This window comes from Cynocephalus volans, chromosome 8, assembly GCF_027409185.1.
Source record: "Cynocephalus volans isolate mCynVol1 chromosome 8, mCynVol1.pri, whole genome shotgun sequence".
Lineage (NCBI taxonomy): Eukaryota > Metazoa > Chordata > Mammalia > Dermoptera > Cynocephalidae > Cynocephalus > Cynocephalus volans.
In genome coordinates, this window is record NC_084467.1 from 112,921,397 (window position 1) to 112,945,414 (window position 24,018).

Here is a 24,018-nt window from a genome sequence, read left to right on the forward strand (position 1 = left end):
AGAACGTAGCTGCATTCTCTGACCCTCCCAGTTCCAATCCCGGGATGGAGAGGGTGTGTATGTGGGGATTGCTTACATTCGACCCCACCTGCAAGCACTGCAGTAGAAACTAATAGCCAGTCGATGGCGATTTGCATCTCATTTAAATATTGCCCAAAGCAGCTGGAGCCTTCCCAGGCCTGCTTCAGCCGTCGGTCACCTCGGTGTCCTTCCCGCGGCCAGTGTCCTCACTGGGTTTTACCACCCTGACTTCTAGGTCTGAACCTCCGGTTGCCAGGTAGGTGGATGTGAGAGGCCCGATCCTCCTGGTTCTCTGGAGGCCATCCTGTCTCCGCTGGCACCATGCTGTCCCCTCAGAGGGCTTTACTCTGCAACCTCAACCACATCCACCTCCAGCACGTCTCTCTGGGCCTGCACTTGTCCCGCCGTCCCGAGCTACGGGAGGGACCCTTGAGCACACCCCCTCCTCCAGGAGACACTGGGGGCAAGGACAGCAGGAGCCCTTGCAGCGGGACTGTGGTGGACGCCAATTCCAACAGCTCAGCCGTGCCCTGCCGATGCTGCCGAGAGCATGGGCCAGGCCTAGAAAACCGGCAGGACCCATCACAGGAGGAAGAGGGGGCTGCCTCTCCTTCGGACCCGGGCTGCTCCTCCTCCCTCAGCTCTTGTTCAGATCTCAGCCCAGATGATTCCCCCATCTCAGTCTACTCTCGGGACCTCCCTGGCGACGAGGATGCACACCCTCAGCCAAGCATTATCCCCCTGGAGCAGGGCTCCCCACTGGCTTCAGCAGGCCCTGGTACCTGCTCCCCGGACAGCTTCTGCTGCTCTCCTGATTCCTGCTCCGGAGCTTCTTCCCCACCGGGTCCCGGCCTGGATTCGAACTGCAACAGCCTGACCACCTGCCAGGGCCTCCCTTCCCTAGGTCTGGAGGAAGAGGACGAGAGTGGGGAGCAAGATCTTCCTACCTCCGAGCTTTCAGAGGCAGATGATGGGAAAATCGACGTTGGGAAAACAGAGCCCAGTTGGAAAATTAATCCCATTTGGAAAATTGACACAGAGAAAACTGAAGCTGGATGGAAAATCACTGAGAACAATAACTCTGGTTGGAAAATCAGCGGAAATACAAACTCTAGCTGGAAAACTGAACCTGGAAAATTCGACTCTGACTGGAAACCCAACATAGGAATAACTGATTCTGGGTCGAAAACAGATGCAGGGAAAACTGATGGAGGATGGAGAAATGACGTCAGCGAAGAGCCGGTACCCCACCGGACAATCACGTCCTTCCATGAGCTGGCCCAGAAGCGCAAGCGGGGCCCAGGGCTGCCCCTCGTGCCACAGGCCAAGAAAGATCGCAGCGACTGGCTCATAGTCTTCTCGCCCGACACCGAGCTGCCCCCCATCGGGTCGCTGGGCGGCTCCTCCGCACCTCCCCGGGAAGTCACCACCTTCAAGGAACTCCGGTCCCGAAGTCGGGCCCCGCCTCCGCCCGTCCCACCTCGGGATCCCCCAGCTGGCTGGGCCTTGGTCCCGCCGCGGCCCCCACCCCCACCTGTCCCTCCCCGGAGGAAGAAGAACCGACCTGGGCTGCAGCCCATAGCGGAGGGGCAGCCAGAGGAGGGCAGGGCGCTCAGCCCCGTGGCTGGCGAGGAAGCCCCAGCCGCTAAGGAGCCGGAGAAGCCTGGCGCGCAGGCGAGCCTCGAGGGTAAGAGGCCGCCGGAGGAAGCAGGAGGAGGGCTGGGCTTCGGCCATGCCTCCGCCTCTGAAGCTTCCAACCCGGATCCCTGTCTCCCCTCCATTCTGTGTCACCCATCCTCCTCGCCCCTTCTACCAGGGAGAGCTCCGGGAAAGGGAAACTGGGTGGGTCGTTGGGTTACGGAACTAACTCTTTGCTCCCTCTTTCTCCTGCCCCTCCTTGCCTGGCTGCCCGTCCCGCTGCCCTCCTTCCCTCTGCGCCTGGCCCCGCCAATCCCGCCTGCAGCCGGCCCCCTCCTGCTCCCTCGGCCCCTGGTTTTCCGGTTCTCGGCCGACGGGCGCCCCCTGTTGGAGGGTGGGGGCGCGGGCGCAGCTGGGTCTCTGCTCCTAGCGCCTCTGGCTGGGTGGCCCGGCGCCGGGCTGCGGCTGCTGGGGGCGCCGAGCCCCCCAGAGGAGCAGCTGCTGCCTGTCCGCCTGTCCCCGGTGGGAGCCTATTCGCCTCCGACTCGGGGGGCCCTGCCCTGCCTGGCCAGCCCCGAACTGGCACTGCTGCTGTCCCCGCTCTTTCCCAGAAGTAGCACCTTCCCCGCCGCGGCTCCCCCACTCCGCCAGGTACCCACCCCCCCGCTGCCACCGCCACCTCGTTCGCCGGAGGCCCCTCGCTGGACCAGGAGCCCACCGCCTCCGCCCAGGCTACGTAAGACGGACCCGGGCGAGCCCCACGGGCCACGCCTCAGACGGGGCCGACCCGCCTACTCCAAGGTCCCTTCCACCCTCGCCCAGCCCTTAGCTTTAGCTTTTTTCCAGGGCTACCGGGCTTAGTCCCCTCCTTCAATATGGACAGATTCCAAGCCCCGTTCATTGGTCCTAGGGAGTTGAGGGAGATCGCTGCTGTTCCCGTTGCATGGCCCGGCCCCACTCCCTCCAGGCCCGCGCTGGTCATGGTGGACGCGGGCTTATCCGGCTTCCATACCCAGTCTGGGGGGGTCCCAGCAAGTTCATTGTTAGGGACTTTGAGTCACACTCTCTGAGGATTCCTTAGCCAGTGCAGTTCGAGTCTGACCCCCACCTTGTTGGGGAAGGGTGGAGGGTGAAGCTCCCTGGAACTCATTGGCCCAGGAGGTCCTGGCCACGTCCTCCTCACGAGTCTCCCCCGACATGGGGTGAAAGGGGCGCCCTCCGCCGAGATGCTGGCATGGGACCGGGGTTTCTCCTTTCCGGCGCCTTCCGTCCTTCCCCAATCTTTGGTTCTCACCTCTCTCCGTCTCTCCTCCCTTTCCCGTCTGTCTGCCTTTCCATTGGTCCAGGCTCCCCACGTGCTCCCCGGGTCTCCGCGGGCGGGACGGGGCCCAGGGCGGGGCGGAAGGCTGCTCCTCGCTTCCCTCTCCCACTCGCTCCCGCCCTACAGGCCCCAGCCTGGCGGGCGGGAGGTGAGCGCGGGTGTCCCGCTCCGGGACTTCCGGGATCGAGGAGGTGGGAGTGGGCCCTGAGGAAGGGGGAGTAGGGGTGGCGAGTGCTGGGATATGTGCAGGATTTGACTTGGGGGCCCGAGTAAAGCTGCCCCATGCTTCATGCGGCCCCGCACCCCCTCTCCCTTCAGGGTCAGGGGCGCTGCACATCCGCAGGAGATGACCTGTGCGGGAGCCCTTAGTCCTCAGGGTAACCCTTGCTAAGTGTCACCGCGTCCTTCTTCCCTTACCCTAGTCCGTAGTTCCTGGTCATTCGCCGGTGTCCCCGGGGCCCAGCGGCTGTGGATGGCAGAAGCCCAGAGTGGGACTGGCCAGCTGCAGGAGCAGAAAAAAGGTAGGATACCCTGTCTCCTGAGCCCTGGCTTCTGAATGTACTGCCCCTCACTTAGGCCCTCTTCTGTCATTAAGGGTCAAATTGCATAAGCCAGTCTCTGCACTCCCCTTGGTTATGCCAGGGGAGAGCCCGGGGGAGGCTTTAACGCGTCTTCCCTCCTCGACCCCTCCCAGGTCTCCTGATAGCCGTCAGCTCCTCAGTGGATAAAATCATCTCGCACTTCGGGGCCGCCCGGAACTTGGTTCAGAAGGTGAAGGTGGCTGGGGGGAGGATGTTGGGAATGACAGATTAATGTAGCTCAGGGAGCGCAGGAACGGTTGGCAGGAGGTGGCTGGAAGTACCTCTGGACCCATCCGCATTGCGCCGCCTCCAGGCCCAGTTGGGGGATAGCCGGCTGAGCCCGGACGTGGGGCACCTGGTGCTGACCACCCTCTGCCCCGCCCTCCACGCCCTGGTGGCGGACGGGCTGAAGCCTTTCCGGAAGGACCTTATCACTGGGCAGCGCAGGAGCAGCCCCTGGAGCGTGGTGGAGGCCTCAGTGAAGCCAGGTGAGTGGGGAGGGTGTGGGACCGCTCCGCCGTGTGCAGGGCTGGGGACAGGCTCACCGCACCCCATGTCCTCAGGCTCCAGCACCCGTTCCCTGGGAACCCTGTACAGCCAGGTCAGCCGTCTGGCCCCGCTGAGCAGCAGCCGAAGCCGCTTCCATGCCTTCATCCTGGGCCTCCTCAAGTGAGTGGCCTTCTTCCCACTGCCCCACCACCACCCATGATCTGGGGACCACAGGGGCATCATGGGTGGGACACAGTACTGATGCTCCATGCCCCCAGAGAAGGCCTCCCCTTTCCCATTCTCATCTCCCATCCCCCACCCAGAAAGGACTGGAGTCCTCCACCTCCCTGAATGTCCATTACCTCCCTTCTTCCACAGCACTAAGCAGTTGGAGCTGTGGTTTTCCAGTCTCCAGGAAGATGCAGGTCAGAGGCTCAGATGGGAGAGGTTGGGGATGCTGGGCTAGCAGGGAGGGAGGGAAAGGGATCTCTTCTGCTGGTTCCTTCCCACTGATGCCAGAATGATACTAATCCAGATGTCTGATCTTACTACTTTTCTGCTTAAAACTCTTCCATGGAGTCCCATAGGAGGAAGGGCCCAAAGCCTTGGTTATCTGGCCTCTGCCCTATTCCCCTGCCTTGAGGTCCAGGGCTTTCCTTGGTCTTGCCAACAGTCTTCCCGTCTGGTCCTTCCTGCCCCAGGGCCCAACTTATGCTGTTCCTCCACCTGGAATGGGCCTCCCTGCCCCTCCTGCTTCCTCATGACTTTCATTCATCTTTCAGGCCTTTCTTCAGTGAGGCTTCACTTCCACCCCCAGACTAGGCCAACTCCTAGGCCCTGCTGTGTGTGTACTCCCATGGCCCTCCTGTCCTTCTCTTTTCTAGTCTTTACATTGTTACTCAGATATCTGTCACTACTTGCTCTGTATCTATCTAGGTCACAGTTCCACATAGGCAGGGATGTGTTAGTCCTATATTCCACCATGTTCCCCTCTCGCATGTCCCACTGCCAAGTACAGAGTGAGGCCTGGGAAGATGTCTGCTGACTGGTGGATTGATGCAGGTGTTCCTCAGGGACTGGGCCTAGAGCAGGGGCTCATGTTGGCCTGCTCTTTTCCAGGCCTGCTGTCCCTCCTGTACCTGCCCACAGGATTCTTTTCCATGGCGCAGGGTGGCTGCCCCTCCCTGTCCACAGAGCTGTTGCTCCTGCTGCAGCCATTGTCGGTGCTCACCTTCCACCTGGACCTGCTCTTTGAGCACCACCATCATCTGCCCTTGGGCCCGCCTCAGGCCTCTGCCCCTGCAGGCCCACCTCCAGCCCTGCAGCAGACTGTGCAAGCCATGCTGCATTGGGGGAGTCGGTTGGCCCAGAGCCTTCGGGGGGCTTCTGGGGAGGTGGCTCCTGACCCTTCAGCCTCCCCAAGTCCTCCCACACCAGGCAGCTGGTGGGAGCAGCTGACCCAGGCCTCCCGGGTTTATGCCTCTGGAGGCACTGAGGGCTTCCCTCTTCCCCGGTGGGGACCCAGGCATCACGGGACTGCAACTGAGGGTGCACAGGATAGACTCCTGCCTACAGAAGAAGCAACACCAGGCAGAGGTGTGTGGCTGGGGAGACTGTTTGGAGTGCCTGGAGGCCCCACAGAAACTGAGGGTGGAGCTGTAAAATCCAGGTAATGGGGTACCTTGTTCCCTCTATGACCTTTTGACTGCCTCTTGAAGCCACCAGTAGCTTCATTTGAAAATCTCTAGTGATGATATTTTAGGTCAGAGTTTGGGAGTATTTTTATAGCCATGAGCTAAAAATGGCTATTATTATGCGGTTACATTTTAATGGTTAAATAAGTACCTACATAATGTTCTGTTTTGCCTTTTGGCCCTCACAGTCTGAAATATTTACTATCTGGTCCTTTAGAAAAAAAAATAAATTGCTGACCCCTGCTCTAGGGCTTGACCATTGGTGGCTTTCAATGGCTTTAGGTAATCTCTAGTGATCCTCTGAATTTTTCTGAGCTTGTAGATCCTGCTGGTTCCATTAAGTCCCTTCTGACTTTTGGTGTTGTAGACATTTGGTGTCATCTCCCTAATCATCCAAAAGTTACCTGTGTCCCGCAACTGCCACTCTGCCTTCAAAAGTGACCAACTCTTGACCTCTTTTGAAACAGTCTGGCCCCTCAGCCTCTCCCTCCCTCCAAACCCCTGGGTTCTTGGGTTCTTTTTCTGAAAGTGGGGTGACCTCTGTGACCCTATGTCCTTCCTTCCAGGAGACCATCCAGCTGGCTGCCCCCGACAGTGAATGTGTTGGCTTTGGTAAAGTGGGGAGCACCTCCTGAGACTCCTCCTGAGGAGCTTGAGGCCTCAGCACCCAGCATGGTGCAGACCCACAGGTAAGGATTGGGGAGAATGAATTGGTGTGTAACTGTGTGTGTTATATACGTGTTTCTGTCTTCGTGGAGTGGACAGGAGGTAGTGTAAAAGACCCAAGGTTTTAAAATCAGACAGTGCTTAGTTTGCATTGAATCTGTGCTATTTATTATCAGTGTGACACTAATTTCTCCGAGCCTTAGTTTCTTTCTCTGTAAAAAGAAGATAATTTTATACTTTTGTTATGGTTGTTGTGAAGACTTGGCATAATTTTGTAAAAGCACTGGGCACAGAGTAGGTACCCAGTTAGCGTTTTTATTATTGTGTGTGTACACTGAGGGGTTGTGTGGCCCTCTGGTGAGGTCTTCTAATTTGGTGCCAGGGACTGCTTCTCCTTTGGGGTCTTGTTTCTTTGGGGTTCTCTCATTGAATTAAACTTCCTGATTTTTCATTCATTCAGCAATATTTTTCAAGTATTTACTAGGTGTGAAGCATTATGCTAGGGAAAGGAACAAAAAGAGTCCTTTCAAAACAAAACATTAGAGTCCCTGCTCTCAAGTCCAGTGGAGATAGCAATGAATAAATGAGCAATTACAATTCAGTATGCTAAAGATTAGGAAGGACTGAGTCCTTTGGGGCCTCGTAGACAGGGCTTCTTCTCCAAGCTTGGCTCAGTGGTGCTGTGGGGGTGTGCATCTGGCAGGAGGAGTGGGAGGCAAAGTCAGGGAGGCTCAAGTGTGGTGAGGAACTGTGTGCACATGATGCTGTGCCCCTGTATTTTTATGTCTAAAGTTATGTAACGGTTGGAGTGGAGGACGTGATGGCGAGGGGGAAGGGGTCAGTGTGCCAGCTAAGGAGACTGGACTTTATTCTGAGGCAGTGGGAGCCCTTGAAGGGTCTTAAGCCTGGGAATGATGTGCTTGTGTTTTAGAAAGATCTCTGACTGCTGTGTGGAGAATGGCCTGGGGAGGGAGGCCAAGAGAAATTCAAGCAGACCCATTAGACTATATGCAGTGGTCCAGGGAGAGAAGAGAGGACTAAACCAGTATGATGGCAGTAGAGTTGAAGAGAAAGAGTAAGATGGAATAGTAGTGGATAGAAACAGCAAACAAGTTTTGGTGATGGATTGGATGTGGGAAGTGAGATACCCAGGTTTTTGCCAGGAGCAACTGGGTAGAAACTGGTGCTGTTTACCACTGTACGGGAAACAAGAGGAGGGACTGGTTTGGAGGGTTAAGGTGAGTCATATAGTTTGCATATGTTGAATTTGAAGCACCAAAGGGAAGTGTAAATAGTGTCAAATCAACAGCTGAAGAGTGGGTTTGGTGCTTAGGCGAGGGCTAGAGCCCCAGACAGAATCAACATGTTGACAGATGGTTCCCAAGTATCTTTCAGAGCCCAATGTTCACTGAGTGGGGAGGTAAGGCCTGGGGACAGCGAGGCACTCCCACTTCACTTCATCCCAGCATCTTCCTCTGGCTCCCTTCAGGGCGGTTCGGGCTCTCTGTGACCACACTGCTGCAGGACCTGACCAGTTGAGCTTCCGGCGTGGGGATGTGCTGCGTGTCATTGCCACAGTGGATGAGGACTGGCTCCGCTGTGGGCGGGATGGCGTGGAGGGGCTGGTTCCTGTGGGGTATACCTCCCTTGTTCTCTAGCCCTGGAACCCTTTAGTTTCCTGCGTATGTGTCTCCCCTCCTGTCACCTGGGAATGAAATGGCCTGTGAACACTAATCCTTGTAAACTGACCATCCCAGAAGCATTTTACCTATCTGCAAAATGACATATCTTCCCATATCCATTTCTGCTATATTTAAAATAAACTTTCCTTCTTCCTTCCCATGCCCATCTGTAGGGTGAAATCTGCTCTTCTTCCAAATATATAAAAAGGAATTCCCCTCCATGTCCCTTTCTTCTTTCCCATCCATATAAGGGAACATCTCCCTTCCTATCTGCAAATGGAAATCTAGCCCTCTACCTTCTTCATCCATAAGTGGACTGTGCCAGTACAGTATACGCCTTGGCCTCCAAGCCTAGAAGGACTTCTAGTCTCCTTCCTGTTTGTGGAATCTTCCCCATTCCAATCCCACGTTGCCTGTATTTATGATGTACTCATGCTGTAGTAGGTGCTGAAGACTGAACACCCCTGGTGGGTGGGCCTGTGGTGTTGGTCTGCCTCCTTCCTTCTTTGTCCCAATAAAGAATAGGAGTTGAATGTGTGTGTCACTGTGGGTTTTAGGGCATAGGCTATGAGAGAGGAGGGAGGACTTCTTATGGGAGACGCTTTCTTCCCAGCCCATGTTCAGTTCTTAATGTTTCCTGAGGAACGGAGATGTGACCTCTGGTGCCTGAATCTCACAAGTGTTCCTCTAGTCTCAGACTTGATTTGGTTTGGTTTGACTGATAAGATGGGAGTCTGAGTAAAATATGGGGGAGGAGGAAAGACTTAAATAGCCCTTGAAATTGTACTTATTAATATCTGAGGTGAAGGGAAGGATTAAAGAGTTGTAGAAGTGACACTTTTTTTTTTCTATTTAATGCCACTCTATGGTGATACAGTATCAAGTAAAAGCAAAATAACTTTCTGTTATTTATTTTATTTTTTTTAGTTTTATCACATTACTTTTTTAGGAGTTAGTTTCCTTTCAATGTTTTGAAATAATGAGAATAGCTAAGATGCTCTAGAGGTTTGAAGATAGGATTGGGAATAACTATAAAGGTTGTCTATACAGAGGAGAAATCACCAAAAGGTTAGAAGAATAGAAAGGTATAATTATAACCAGGCAGTAGGAAAGTTAGGGGGAAGTTGAGAATTATGAGGTGAAACAAAGCAAAGAACTCTGGAAGTTTTTATCTTTGGGAACTTAGTTGAAGACAGCAGGCAGGACATGGGGGAAATAAAAATCTTAGATTCAAAGCTCTGAAAGTACTCAGTACCAGTCCTGGTAGACTCAAATGCCTTATATTTTTGTAATTTTCTAAGAATTAAATGTTACCTTCTCCTGGCCAATTCATGTTATTCATCTACTCTTTGCTTTAATTTTGCTTTTTATGTATATCTACCCTCTCAATTTTAGACCTCAGTTTGCATTTCAGGTGTTTCCTAGGTAATGTTTCTTTTTGTTTTTGTTTTTTTTTTAAAGATGACCGGTAAGAGGATCTTAACCCTTGCCTTGGTGTTGTCAGCACCACGCTCAGCCAGTGAGCGAACCGGCCATCCCTATATAGGATCCGAACCCGTGGCCTTGGTGTTACCAGCACCGCACTCTCCCTAGCGTGCCACAGGTCAGCCCTAGCTAATGTTTCTCAAACTGGATTCTGAGCGCCTCTAGGAATCCTGTCATATTCTTAGGGGAGTCTGAGCTCTCGAGTTTATGAAGCTTTATGAAGTTGTACTTATATGTTTAAGGTTATGTAACAGTAGATATGGGAGACTGCTAATACTTTGACATTGGGACCAATATTTCTTAAAGTGATCTGCAGAATAATCTTGGGGTGCCAACGGTTCCTAAAGTTTCTTTAATGCTCATATAGAGTCTTCATTTCCCATGACTTAACCTGGCCTCTCCTTCGGACTCCTATTCCCATGTTCTTGGTTTTAAAGTGGTTAATCCTAATAACTGGGAAGAGTCCTAGAAGGACTTTGTTAGAACATAGGTGAGACCTGGCCTGATGCAACATTTGCGATCAGAGCCTAATAGCCTCAGGCTTGTGCAGGTGGTAACAGAGAAGTAGGACTTCCTTGCAGAACATGAAATAGACCAAATGATGATATAATAAAATCTAGTTTTGTAACATTATATATTATCTAGAACATCTGTAGTAGATGCCAAAGGTTAAAAGTTAAAGATAAGCTTAAGAAAATTTAACACTAATATACTGTTTTGCAGTAATGAAGAGACTGTTACTTAACAGTGGAGTACCTTGAACCCCAAGTCCTCACAGGACTTGCTACTTCTGATCAACTATATTCTAGCTGAACTCCTGGCCTAAATGTCTGGGAATTTTATTAGGCTTTCCAGTTATTGGCAGGAGTGGATTTATCTTCCTCAATTAGTTGGCTATTTCTGACACTTTATTTGTGGATGAACACTTAGACTTTGGAGTTCTGGCTCCAAAGTTACTGGGTGACTTTTGGCAAGTTACTTAACCTTCCCGAGCTTCAGTTTTCATTTCTACGAAATGGGAATAATAACTTCTGAGGGTTGTTATAAGGATTAACTAAGTAGCTATGTGATCTTGGGCAAGCTACTTAACCTTTCCGTTGCTACAGTTTCCTCGTCTACAAAATTGGGTTTTGGTACCTATCAAAAAGGGCTATTGTGAGGATTAATAAATGAATTCATGGAAACTGCTTATGACAGAAATGGCCTAACACATAGTTGCCTAAAACCTGTGGCATGAAATTGCCAGCCTCAGGTTGTTAATGAGCATTAAGTGACATGATGCCAGTGTGTGCAAACGGTGGAGTGCAGAATAGTGTGGCATGTTTGAGAAACAGCTGGACTTCTGGTGTAGGTGATTATTGTGCTGATTGGTTAGACTGGGTCCAGACTTAAAAGATCCTGGTACTGAAGAAATGGCTTTATCCAGTAATTAACAGTGTGGTAAGTGTGCTCATGTAGGGCACAGGATGTTGATGATGTGGTTTAAGAGGTCCCTTTGGAAAAAGAATGGAGAGATCCTGGAAGATAAATGGAGAGTAGGAAAGAGGAAAAAAATAGCAAGCTCACCACTCCACAGTTAGGAAAAGTTTTTTCCATTTAATACTAGACTTTCAAGGATTGAGATGCAAGCTTTTTATGCAATTACATCCAATGTTAAAATTGGTAATACATAATTTACAAAGATTAAACATCAAAACAATCATCTATTTAGATATGCTTTTGTAAAAAGGAAATATATATTAGCAGCATTTATATTTTCCGCAATCACACAGCCTACAGACATGCAGACTAACTCTGTATCTATTTGCAGTGATGTAGTGCTTTGCCCCACATTTCAAACACCGAAACCCACCTGGCAGCTGGGGGGTTCTTTTTATTTCGTTATTATAAAATAACTGAAAAATAAAAAAAGGCATTAATTTCTACACCAGTAAGAAAAAACAAGTTTTTGCACTTACCTAACATTTGATTGTCTAAAAAACATTTCAGTTTTTAGTCTTTCAACAAAAGAAAGATAAAATGACAGAGCGTAGTGTCTTTTGCTTCTGTTCTCGCATTTTACAAAGTTTTTTTTTCTTTTTTATCTTTTTTAAAATTTTAGTGTTTAACACTATATAAAGGAAACATTGAATTTTAATCTCTTTCTTGTCATTTTCTTGCTTTTGACTAAAAGGAGACCCCCAAAGTGCCCCTAGTCCCACCTCCCTCCCACCCACTCCCTGCAATGAAAAACAAAAGAAACCACTCAAACGGGCTTGGACATGCGATTTTTCCAGCTCCACACATGAGTATCATATACCCAGGTCTCTTAGTACTGTACAGTGCTTCTCTACAGTAAGAAAATACTCCAAACTATTTTCTTAATTCTTTTTTCTTTAATAAAATATTTATTTTCCTTTTTCTCTGCTCAAGGGGATCTTTGGCATCCCCTCTCTTTTGTTTTGTTTTTTGTTTTTTCCCTCAAGAATGACACAGAAAGGAGAAAAAGAAAAAAAGATTCAATGGAATGGAAGGTGGTCAATGTTTCTACTTAAACAAGTCAGAGCGTCGTCATCATAAGGGGAAATGTACAATTAGGACAGCATTGGTCCAATATTAGAAAAAAGTAATGGGGACATGTTTTCTATTGTATTGCTTACCAATCACGCAGCAAATATATATATATATATATATATTATATATATATATACACACACACACATATATACACACACAACTTGGCACATTTAAAAACCATCTTTTCTCTTATAGGAACATCTAAAATGTATATGTATACGTATGTCTGAGAAGACAACGAAGCAAAGCTTTTTAAATTTTATTTTCAAAGAGACAGATAGTCTGGTAACTTCTGGTCAAGAGAATGGGAAGGAAAGAAACACCCTGGATATACCTCCTAAATGATAAAGTCATTTAGGAGGGTGGGGGCAAGATGGGACTAGGGTGAAGAGAACACTGTCTCTTTAAGAGATGGACACTGAAAACTGTACAATTAAGAAAACAAGAGTAGTGTATTCAATTGATAATCTACACTCACAACAAATACTCTGATAAATGAATACTGCTGAACAGTCTCTGTAGTGACTTTTGTTATGGGGGAGTTTAGAGTTTTTTTTACGTAGTTCTTTTTATGTTCTTTAAAATGATTTTATTTTGAAATGAATCTCCATTCGCACAGCACAGCAGACATACGGAACCACAGCGTGTCAAAAACAACATGTGTGCTGGCGGGGGCCTCGCTTTCTCATTAGGAAAAAAAATATGTTCAGTAGGTTATGAGGGGTAAAACAAATAAAATTATAAGAAGTACTGTGCCCTTCTGACCCCATGGGGGCCTTCCCTATCTCATGATTCCATCTTGGGGATTAGAGGTAGGGAGAGGGACAGCAGTTACAAGTGCTTTGAGTTGTCAACTCATGTTTTACTTTTACCTGGTTGGGTAAGAAAGGAGAGAGAAACTTTCCTAGTCAGGGACCAGGGAAGAGGCCCCAGCTACTGTTTCTGTTTTAGGTCTCTGGGGTAGCTCTTGGAGCCAAAAGAGAACAGATGGGGTAGGGGTGGGGATCCTGGCCCTATCCCTTTGGATTCTGAGTTATACCTCGGTATAGGAAGCAGCTTAGTAGTGCCTGTGGGATTAGAGGATGACACAGAAAAACCCAAGCTGTGGGGAGGGGCAAGTGCTGTAAAGTACCAAAAGGTTCTGGTCATCCCCAATGTTGTCCTCTCTCCTCTCTACATTATTAACTCTTAGGTTGAAGCAATGGAGAAGAAAATTAATTAAATTGAACTGTCTTGGACAGATCCCCATCCTCTCCACTAGCTTCAAGGGTATTAAGTACCTAATATCAACGACATGGCCCCATTCCCTTTGCCTGGATGGACCCTTCCCACCCATGTCAACATCCAGAGAGCAGGAAGCAGGACAGATCAGCTCCACTGGATTCCAGATGCTTCAGGTTCTCATTCTTTGAGGGTCATTTCCGAAAGCTGTTTTCTGGGACAAACAAAGTACGCCTTCGCAGTTTCCTGCCTGATCCTTCCTCCAGCAAGTAGGTCACATCAATGGCTGAAAACAGAACCAAGGAGGCTCATCAAATGCCACTCTCCCACTCCTTATTCCAGATTTGAGCACTAAATTAAGAATTCAATGATTCCTTTTCTGACCTATAAGCACTTTAGGCCCTCCTCCAACCCTAGATGAAAAAGGAGGTTCTCTAGGGAGGGAGATCATCTCACCTCCCAGAGGTTCACTTTCAAGAATTAAAGTCAGGCTATGAAGGAACTGGACCATTTTCTCAGAATACATTCCACACTGGGCCAGTAATTAGAAGTTGTTCTTTTTCACCCCCTCTCATTTCCCATTTACCTTAAACCCTAGATAGCCTGGGTATTCTTACCATTTTTCCCAGGGATTTTTTCAAGGAGATTCAGCAAGATCTGGTTGAGTCGTTCTCGTTGGTTATGCCGTCGTTCCTCAGGAGTACAGGATGACTGGGGTTCTTGACTACTCTCCTCTGTTTTTTTTTCACCCTCACTGACTTCAGCAATGGCCCCCTCCTGTTCTGGCTCCTCCAGGCTGGGCATCTCATTGGCTGCTTGCTCCTGACTGGCTAGAACCTCTTCAATCAAGGGTAGAGCATCATCCTCCTGGCCCAGGTCTTTTAGGGGAGGCTTTGAGCGCTCGGACTTCCAGGATGATCTGCCAGAGGATATGTAAATTTAGGGCAAGGCTGAGCAAAGTACTTGGGGAGGGAAGAGGAATGAAGGGTAGAGGCCTTAGGATGGCTTGAGATCCCGGAGTCTAGCTGTTAGACTTGGCTACAGGTGAGAAACTTGACTCTGGTCTTCACTTTATTATTGGAACAAATCACTACCCTTCTCTGAAATTTAATTTCTATTTGTAAAATTAAGCCTTTCTCCTTTCTCTTAGAATCTGAACCACAAATGAGACAGGAATCCATAAAATATACCAGGTCTGATAAAACTGCTTAGCTGGTTCTGTTTCATGAGTACACAGAAGTATGGCACAACCCTGTGATCCCAATAATTCAACTACAATAATAAATATTTAAAAGGAATTTTTACTTTTTCTTTCTCATATCAATTATGTAATATTTTTATCCTTCTGGTAAGCTACTGCTGTTGGTAAAACAGTAGTTATGCCCCCATTCAACAGGTAAGGAAACTGAAGAAAAGCCTTTTGTGCTCCTTCTCCAGGAATACCCCCTTCTCATGCACAAAACAAGCAAAAATAAAAACTATGAACCCAAACTGCTCAGCCAAAACTGTGCACTCCTGGCTACGTCAATTCCTTGACAGAGGCACCAAGAGCTTGAGGTAATGAGGAAAGCTTGCAGACATCTAAAAAAGACTTTCCTGAGTTTGTCTGGGCTACTTTGTAGAGAATACCCAGTCTTAGTGGTGGAGCCGAATGGGTAGCTGCTTGTTCTCTTGCTCTATCATGCTCTTGGTCAATCCCTTAGGATCCTCACATCCGCATGAGACTTACCGCCCTCCGTTCCTCTTATAGTTGTCTGGGACATAATGAGGCTGCAGAGAAGAAAAGGTAGAGGTAAGCATATTATATAAGCTGGCAAAGCTACGTCTAGGCTGGGGTCACTCAGGATAAGAGAGGTAGGGCTAAAGCTGTACAAGCTGAGTGACTGTGTTTTAAGGTAAGAAGTTCAAAATTTCTGTCAACCTGTAGGCCATGATAGTTTTTAGTATTTTGTAATCCTACAGTGACAATAGAAGGGATAAGCTCACCATTTTCTCTGTTTCAAAGATAATCAATGAGCTGTTGATTGAGCAAGCAAGAACAAAGATGTCTAGAAGAGAGGAGGGGACCTGGTGGTGGGAGAGAGAAGACAAAAGACTATTTGGGGGGGAAAAATAGGGAGGTATAGGTTTCCTTTCTGGTTAGACTATTTCTAAGTCTTCCAGGGTGACGGCTATGAATTTTCATAGGCCCACTAAAAGAAGACTCAAAGATAAGGGAGCTCAGCTGGGGTTTCATTATAGCAAAGAAATGAATGGATGACTAAGCTCTCTATGGAAAGATGAATGCCACCAAATAATTGGCATATGTTTTCAAAAATTTGAAAGAAAAAATACACAGGAAAAACGCTGAAAATGAAAATGCTAAAAATGATTATTTTCTAGGTAGGGGGACAATATATACCATTTCATCTTCTTAATGCTTCTATACTTTTCCAATTTTATATAATGATCATGTCTTACTTTTTTTTTTCCCCACTGCCCCATATCTTACATTTTTAATCCAGGCATAAAAAGAAACATACTAAATTACTTTCACCAAAGGTTTTTCAGGGTTTTGTGATTCTTTCTATTTGCTTCTTAAAATTATGGGTGTGAAAAAGAAAGCAAAGCAAAAAACTACAGATGTCTGGTTCAATGGCAAAGATTAAAGAGGGGTGAGAAATAAAAGGAAAACCTGACTAAGGTGTAACAGTGTAATCAACAATTTCCTGAGATATAGCCCATGTGAGGAAATGTATTTACGCTGTTCAAACATCTTAAATAGAGATGGAGAGGTCTATAATGTGGGATAGAAACAGGATGCAGAAGCAAAGAGCAAGTTAAAGATTTCACTCTGAATTCCATGCATGAACCAGATTGTCCTGACATGTAGTGTTAAGAAAGGAAGAAGACTTACTGAGAAATCTCTTTTGGGAGTGAGCTTCTTGGGGAAGTGATCAAAGGCATATGGTTTGGTACAGACAGGATAGCGGTTCCGGTGGATCTTGTAAAATAGGTGTGCTGACTTGTCAAGCCGATAATCACAGATGTACACATCTTGTTCCTTCACTCCTTTGGGTCTCCCTATGAGTCCAAACACTGTTAAAGAATCCTATTTCCCCTTCCCTCCCCCTGAGCTGCCCAGAGAACACCATACATCATTGGGAGAGCAGCTAGACCCTTAAGAGGAGAACTTGTAGCTACCTGGAGAGGCAGAACAACTAAACATTTGGTGGTTGCAGAAGAAAGGAGAGTCCCCAGACACTAGTGTCAAAAAAAGGAGAAAGGGAATATAAGAGCATAATGGCATACTACAGGATAGAAAGAAACCAGAAATGTAGGTTATTTGAGTGCTGCAGAGATTTGTGAGGGAATGTTTTGAGGAAAAACAGCAGATATTATGACAGTTATGAGAAAAGAATGAAGGTATAAATATGGGGGAAATAAATACTTTTTAACCTGAGGAAGAAACAGTGTCAGAACTACAAGCACTTTGTCAGTTTTGGAGTGGAATATATATACTTTTCGACTATTTGCTATGATGCTGACAGACAGAACTAGGCGACTAATACATTGAGCTTTTACTGTAAGTCATAAACTGGGCAAAGTGCTTTTGCAGGTTATTTCATTTAATCTTTACAAAACTCTTTTTGTTTTTTTTGTAGCTGGCCAGTACAGGGAACCGAACCCTTGACCTTGGTGTTACAAGGCTGCATTCTAACCAACTGAACTAACTGGCCAGCCCCAAAACTCTTTAAATAGATAATAATCCCTATTTTCAGTGGGAAACTGATACTTAGGTTATGTAACTTACCCAAGGGCACATAGGTATAATATGGTACAGCTGGAATTTGAAATTAGCATACAGTATTAAAAAATGTTAACTAAATTAAAAAAAAAGGAATTAACATTTCTTGAGTACCAAGCACTAGGTAATAGAAAGAAAAAATATAGTATAGCTGTCTAGAGTTTCACAGCTAGTCTTGGAGAATCTTTCATCAGATAGAGACAATAAGAATGCTGTGGGCAATTATAGATAAATGAACAGGGGATATGAGGTCTTTTCTTAACTAGCCCACATCATTTACCTTTACAATAAGTATAAAGGTCCAACACACAGCAAGTACCCACTACAGCCTCCAAAGGAATGATCTCATAGAGTGGCACTCGAAATAGTTCATTGTGATAGAACCGACGGGATGGCGAGTGGTGGGTTTCATGGGGGCGGAAGTAATGATGACCAAAGGCAAACCGTTCCTCTCTAAAAAAAAAAAAAAAATGAAGAATGAGAAAGGTTTAGTTGATTAGCAAGATCCTAGTGAATAGTCAGCTCTGCTGATAGGCCACAGGTGGAAGAAAGAGATAGGACCTCAGCACATACTTTTCATTCTTCCAAAGCTTCTCAATGCGGAAGATATCAAGTTTATCTCGGTTAATGTGAGATAAGAGTCGATAGGATTGACGGACTGGGTGGCCATCAGGGGTGCGCCGACTATCCCTCATCAGATACACACAGTCACCTAGAAAGGCACAGAACACAGGAGAAAGTTAAAATTATTCCTGCATGGATAATGTTAGGCATACATTTATCTGACCCAGGGTCTACATAGAACTCATAATCTAAAACAATATAAATATAAAGAGCTAAAATCAGTAGTCTAATGATGATGATAATCAATTCTAGACTATGAGAATAACATGAGGGAAGTCTTCCATCTCTGGGGCTTCCTAAGTATCTTAAAATTTGCTTTCTAACACCTCTCTCTCCAAATTAGTATTATTTGTTAGCGGGGTGATATATGTAAGCATAACAACTAAAGGATATAAAAACCTATATTCTATTGCTATTAAAGGCTGGCTATAGGGAGACAATGACTATCATGCAGATAGCAGATACTTCTTCCTATTCAGAAACATTAGCTTTGACAACTAGGGTTAGCCCCTGGGTACGCACCCTGACGAAGTAGCAAGTCATCTCGGAGCAAACAGATGAAGTAGACACAGCCAGGTTGAGTGTAGTGGGGACGAGGGATCATGGGTACCTCCTGATAAGAGCAGAAGCCAATGGACAAGGGCTGGAATTACTACATTCAGTCTACTGATCTTTATTCAATAGAGGAAAAGAACTAAAACCTAGAATTCCCAACTAATCAAGACTTACTGTTTGGTCATTTCCATAAACCACAGATTTAAAAAATACATGAAAGCAACTAAAGTTAAATCTGGAAAAGTGAAGGTAGAGGACAAAACGGACAGGTTAAGAATCTCAAACTATGTTCTATGAAGCAGTAATTGTGTGGCTGCTCTGTGCCATCTAGGGGACATCTGAAAGTATCCAAAGGGGGACTTTGATGATTATAATGACTAGGGGATGCTACTAGTATTTAGTGCCCAGGTGCCAGGGAAGCCAAACATTCTGAAATGCATCCCTCACGATAAAGAACTGTCCACCTATAAATGACAACAGTGCCACTGCTGAGAAATACTGACTAAATTCCTCCCTGTTTTTTATAGAGGTGACTTGCCCAAGATCACACATGTAAATATGATAAAGCCAAGACAAGAACCTACTTAATAACTTGAGCAAGTCACCCACCCTCTCTCCTGTAAAGTGAGCTTAAGACCGATCTTTGTTGACTCTGAGACCAATGCTCTTTTCACTTAAATACTACCTAACATAAATAATATTTACAGTACCAACTTGTGGATTTTACAAGCTACTCCTCTTATGGATAGTTGATAGTGCTTATAAAAACCTTAGTTTTATACCTGTATAGTACCATTCCTTTCACAGATATCTAAGTATTTTATTTTTCCTTTGAACATACTTTTGAGCAAAAGAAGGGCAAAGTTACTACCGTCAATGTGAAGTTTAAGAAATAATCTGTTAAAAAAAAAAAAAAAAAAAGGAAAGAAATGGAGGCACAGAGAGGTTGAGCAACTTATTAAAGGAAATTCTGCATAGCAGGAGCAGGTAAGATACCACGGGCTACATCTCCTACTTACAGACTGGAGTTTTATCACAGGGCAGCTTACCCTGTCTACAGGCCTTGGGTCACACTGCTCACAAAGGTAGTGTTCCACATCTGAGTTCACTCCCATACAATCACAGTGCTGCCACACCTGTAGAAAAAGGTACAGATGGGGGGACACAGGGAGGCTTAGACTTTCTGAGATAAGTCTTGGGGGTTAAGAATCAAAAAATTAGCAACAGGACAGAGTAAAGTAAAATAGGAACTAAGGAATAAGTGGGTGAATGAGAAATTAGAGATATATGGTAAGATAGGAGGAAAAAAGAATAATGACTTGTCTGAATAAAAGTATACAGATTGATTCATAATACATAGATGTGGGCAAATAAAACAGGGAGACAGAGAATAGGAAGACAAGTGAGTATACTACCAAACTATTAGTTACTAAGTACTATACGTTTATGATGTGGCAATTGTGAAAGACTTTAGTTACAAAACGTTTTCACTTACCCTTATCTAACTTTATCCTCTCAATAATCATAGCCCCATTTTACATATGGACATGTGAACATGAGTTTACATGCATTAAGTGGGGACACTATGGTCAAACCCAGGCCTTGACTCCATCAGGAGCCCTATGTATATTTATAAATGGCACTCTATCTGTATTCATGCTATATAGAGTGTACTACTGCCAAATGTTTTTCAAGGTAAAGCACTATCCTAAATACTATCATTCTCCTTGATTCAGATTACATCAGGAAGCGTACAGTGAAAGTGAGCACAAAGAACGGGAGGAATAAAAAGAAGAGAAGCTTGGGAGAGTGTGGTGCTATTACACCAAGTCAAGGGTTTGGTTCTCCATAACAGCCAGCACCAAAAAAAAAAAAAAAAGGAAGGAATAAATAAAAGAAATACAAAAAAGGGGAAAGACAATATGGTGTACAGTGAGGAATAACAGAAACCAAGGCTAAATTAGAGTTCATAAAAAGTCTTTGAGGCCAAGCCAAAAGAGGCAAGAGCTTCTTTGAATATGGTCACCATGCTCATCAAGACCAGGCTTGTGCTTCACCTCCTGACCCTCACCATGCACTTGTCACACTGGATCATGAGGCCTTCGTCCTTGTAGAGGCCACAGATACAGCGGATAACATCATCGTCCTTTTCATGCCCATTCTCCTTCTCAGAGACTGAGGTCTCACTGCTGTCTGCCTCACTTGCTGTCTCTCCCACAATCTCATCAATTTGAGCTGATGCTTCATGCCGAGCATTGTAATAGGCCTTTCGTAGGCGGCAAACATCTCTCCCAATTGGAGATTTACGCCCATAGTACTTCTGAAGAAAGGAGAAGAAAGAAATCATGTTTCCTCTTCTCAACTTGGCTTAAAAATATACCTAAAGAAGTAGCATGATTTTCTTAACAGGTTTTCAATAGCATCAAATACTGTTGTCCCTCAGTATCCATGGGGGATTCATTCTATGACTCCTCGCAAGTACCATAATCAGCAGATGCTCAAGTCCCTGATATAAAATGGCACTGTATTTGCATATAACCTATGCACATTCTCCTGTATACTTTAAATCATCTCTAGATTATGTATAATACCTAATACAATACCTATACATTGCTTCATTCATATGGACTCAACACAGTACTCAATATATGGCAAATTCAAATTTTCCTTTTTAGAACTTTCTGTAACTTTTTTCCCACAAATATTTTCAATCTAAGGTAGGTTGAATCCATGGATGTGGAAAGCATGGATACAGAATGCTGAGTACACAGTGCCAGAAAGTCAGTAACATCTTAAACTGAACTAAAATGAATTAAAATTAAAATCTGCTTGGTATTTTTCCATTTGCTGTACTGCTTTGTCATATAATTCCTGTCAAAGGCCTTAGTGTCCACAAGATCAAATACACAGTTATCAAGGAATATGAATAAATATTGCAAGCATAATGCAGTGTAGAAGTTCACCATTTACCTTTGTCTTGCAGGTATTTGGGAAAATTTACACATGTTAAATGTATGTGGAAGCTGGGTTTCAGTAGAAAGCATTGTTATAAGTCAAGATTGATCTAAGTCTTCTCCCACTTGTTTTTCTCTCTTATTTTGTCTTTCAACCTCTACTCTTTATCTAATATAGCCTCTTTTATCCTCCAAATACCTCTCCAAGGTATTTCAAAACCATACAATAGTCCATTCTGACCTTTAAATCAGTTCAAGGCCACCTTCTCTCCAATGGGTTTCACCTATTCTACAACCTATTAGAATAATACCCTTCAATTCCATCTTCTAGCTATATTTCTAACTACTTACATACACATATTTCTGTTTATTTCACATGTAATTATTTCCTCGAGGAAAGAAACTACAGATATTCCTTAAATGCATAAAACATCTGTACAGCACAGATAAAAAGGTTTAATATTAAATTAGGTTTTAATAAAATTTTTTTGAAGGAGTGATTTAACCTTCCAACTAATCTATGTCTTTACTGTACAGGAATGTACAATATTTAGTACACTGTAACACATACCCTAAGGGTACTCAATAAAAATAATTGCCTTTCCAGAAATATGAAGGTTGATAGGAGGAAAGGTAAAAATCTTAAGCTTCTAAAATGGTTCTCTTCAGAACAAACTTCTTAAATCTGTGTTTGAAGTCAGTGAAAAATACCTCAGCATTCCGAAAGACCTTGAGCATGTCAGCATCAAAAGCTTCCACTGTCTTATAATAACCAGTGAGGATCTGCTTCTCTATGGTGATAAGATCTAGGGGATCAGAGATCTTCTCATAATAATCAGCATTCCTGGAACACAAAGCCAGCATGTCAATCTGATACACTTAGAACTTTTATAAAACTTGTATGATTCCCATAAACATAGACCTACTTTTTCTTTGGCGGGAGGTTCAAAAGTGGAGCTGCCAGTGCTTGTCGGGAAGAATCTGCAACAGAATGCAAGATTTAGCAGAAAGACTCTTAGATACAAGGGAGGCAAGCGTTATCTCCTAACTGAAACAATAGAACCCCCCCCACCCAAATACAAGTTTTGCTGAGATGTGACAGTGAAAAATCCACTTTTTCAGAAATGTGTGTCGTTAAAGGCAGAGACCAAATGATGTTTTCAAGACTGCCTAGGATATGAAAGATATAGTATATATGTTTGAAATGTATCATAATATTAGTTGGGTAATGAGAAGAACTTTCTATGAGGAATGAGAGATGGGAACTTACTGAGTAAGCTGCTTAGGGCAAATTCCTGCTTAATAAATCTTATCACAGGAAAAAGACCATCTTATCCAAAAAATGTTTTCTAGTTCTTGTTAATTGCACATAATTAATATTACTCTCTTGGTTTGAATTCAATTAAATGCTAGATAATGAATAATTTAGAACTGTGAATATTTTCTAGAATTCTTTTTTCTGTAACAGTTATTCTGCATTATGAAAACAGAATTCATACTGAGGGGCTACTTCTCATTTGCTACCTTACTTTCTGGCGATTTCACCAAAGAGAAAAAGCCTGTTGTTTTATGCTCAGAATGCAGTGACACAATAGATATATTTACTGCAATTTCATGTTAGATCAGAGGGGGCTACTTGAGAATGCAGACAGTGTGATCTTTTGGGAATGTAAATGGAATAGGTGCCACAAAACTACATCTTAGGGCAGAGCGGTCCTCTCCTTCCTTTCTATATTAGGTGAACAAAACTGTAAAAAGCCAAAACTGTATAACCAAAGATAAACAGTAGACAGAGAAAGAAAAGAGAAGGAAAGAACCAAATTCCTCAGAATTTATGGAATGGAAGGAAGAGAGAGAAGGCAAAGCTGATGGAAGAAAGCTGCAATTATCTGTCAAAATCTCTAATTTTAAAGATACCCAATTTTCTTGGTCAGAAAAAGTCACTTACATTATGAAACTATCTAACCCAAATTAAAAACTCTCTCCTTCCCTACTCCTATTCTCAACACATGCCCGAAAGATGGGTCTTGGAAGAGGAAAGGAACAGGGTAAAGGTGTTTGCATGAAAACTTTTATAAAGTAAGTGGCAATTTTCTTGAAAGTTTGTCCTTTTTCTTAATGTAGATTGTTAGGGTCTATGAACGCTCCAAAATATATGCAAGATTATGCATATATATTTTTCTGGGGAAAGGGAACAGGACTTTATTAGATTCTCAAAGATGTTAATCAAAAAAATGTTACAAACCAATGGTGTAATACATTCTTTATACTTTTTTCTTAAATTGCTTATTCATTGTCTTATTCAGGGGAATTATATTTAAGAAAGGGAATTGTACCCTATAGATGCAGAGACTAGCTACCTTCTATTTACAAAATGTGATTTCTAAATCCAGTATTTAACTACAGTAAAATTATAATAAACACAAAAAATGTAGGATCTTGGAATTTATTATTTTTATTTTTCCCATATGGACTTTGCTTTAAAAATACATGGATGAGTGAGAGAGACTTCATTTTTAAGACTACAGCATCCATTTAAAAAAAATTGTTTTTTCTTTTTTGTCCCTGGGTGGGTTTGAACTATCAACCTTTTGGTTAACAGCCAGACACACTAACCAACTGCACCACAGAAACACATGGATCTTAGAAGTTAAAAACAACAATTCCTGAAGACTATAATCAGTCCTATAATTCTATACTCTGATAAAAGGCAGAAAAAGTAAACCTCCTAAATTCCTAATCCT

The 24,018-nt window shown here is 44.8% G+C and overlaps 2 protein-coding genes across 9 annotated transcripts in view; one reads left to right on the forward strand and one right to left on the reverse strand.

Moving 5' to 3' along the window:
• Nucleotides 1–342: 342 nt before the first annotated feature.
• On the forward strand, nt 343–8,625 carry RUSC1 (RUN and SH3 domain containing 1). Of its 6 annotated transcripts, XM_063104974.1 has the most exons (10): nt 343–1,708; nt 1,985–2,395; nt 3,403–3,501; nt 3,675–3,751; nt 3,875–4,049; nt 4,125–4,230; nt 4,429–4,475; nt 5,170–5,719; nt 6,311–6,433; nt 7,900–8,625. In XM_063104974.1, exons 1-10 carry the CDS (start codon nt 343–345, stop codon nt 8,066–8,068), a joined length of 3,123 nt encoding a protein of 1,040 aa, XP_062961044.1. In that variant the 3' UTR covers nt 8,069–8,625. The 6 variants fall into 6 exon arrangements, with proteins under 6 accessions (XP_062961044.1, XP_062961045.1, XP_062961046.1 ...); XM_063104975.1 differs by lacking the exon at nt 1,985–2,395; XM_063104976.1 differs by lacking the exon at nt 1,985–2,395 and having other exon boundaries at nt 5,488–5,719.
• A 3,751-nt stretch (nt 8,626–12,376) lies between these two features.
• Nucleotides 12,377–24,018, reverse strand: part of ASH1L (ASH1 like histone lysine methyltransferase) — a 186,468-nt gene continuing 174,826 nt past the window's right edge. For all 3 annotated transcript variants that reach the window (XM_063106540.1, XM_063106539.1, XM_063106541.1), the window contains 11 exons: nt 22,201–22,255; nt 21,986–22,118; nt 20,392–20,640; nt 19,370–19,456; nt 18,288–18,378; nt 17,715–17,853; nt 17,422–17,594; nt 16,251–16,417; nt 15,084–15,124; nt 13,972–14,273; nt 12,377–13,640 (listed from right to left, as the gene is read on the reverse strand). In XM_063106540.1, coding sequence (XP_062962610.1) covers nt 13,549–13,640; nt 13,972–14,273; nt 15,084–15,124; nt 16,251–16,417; nt 17,422–17,594; nt 17,715–17,853; nt 18,288–18,378; nt 19,370–19,456; nt 20,392–20,640; nt 21,986–22,118; nt 22,201–22,255 — 1,529 coding nt within the window. In that variant the 3' untranslated portion in view covers nt 12,377–13,548. The remainder of the gene's footprint in view (nt 13,641–13,971; nt 14,274–15,083; nt 15,125–16,250; nt 16,418–17,421; nt 17,595–17,714; nt 17,854–18,287; nt 18,379–19,369; nt 19,457–20,391; nt 20,641–21,985; nt 22,119–22,200; nt 22,256–24,018) is intronic.

Excerpts from the sequence above, each read along its gene's own strand:
- RUSC1 (XM_063104974.1), top strand. The coding sequence starts at position 343 with ATGCTGTCCCCTCAGAGGGCTTTACTCTGCAACCTCAACCACATCCAC. Across the intron at positions 2,396-3,402 it reads ACCGCCTCCGCCCAGGCTAC|TCCGTAGTTCCTGGTCATTC; the intron begins GTAAGACGGACC and ends CCCTTACCCTAG. Across the intron at positions 4,050-4,124 it reads GGAGGCCTCAGTGAAGCCAG|GCTCCAGCACCCGTTCCCTG; the intron begins GTGAGTGGGGAG and ends CCATGTCCTCAG.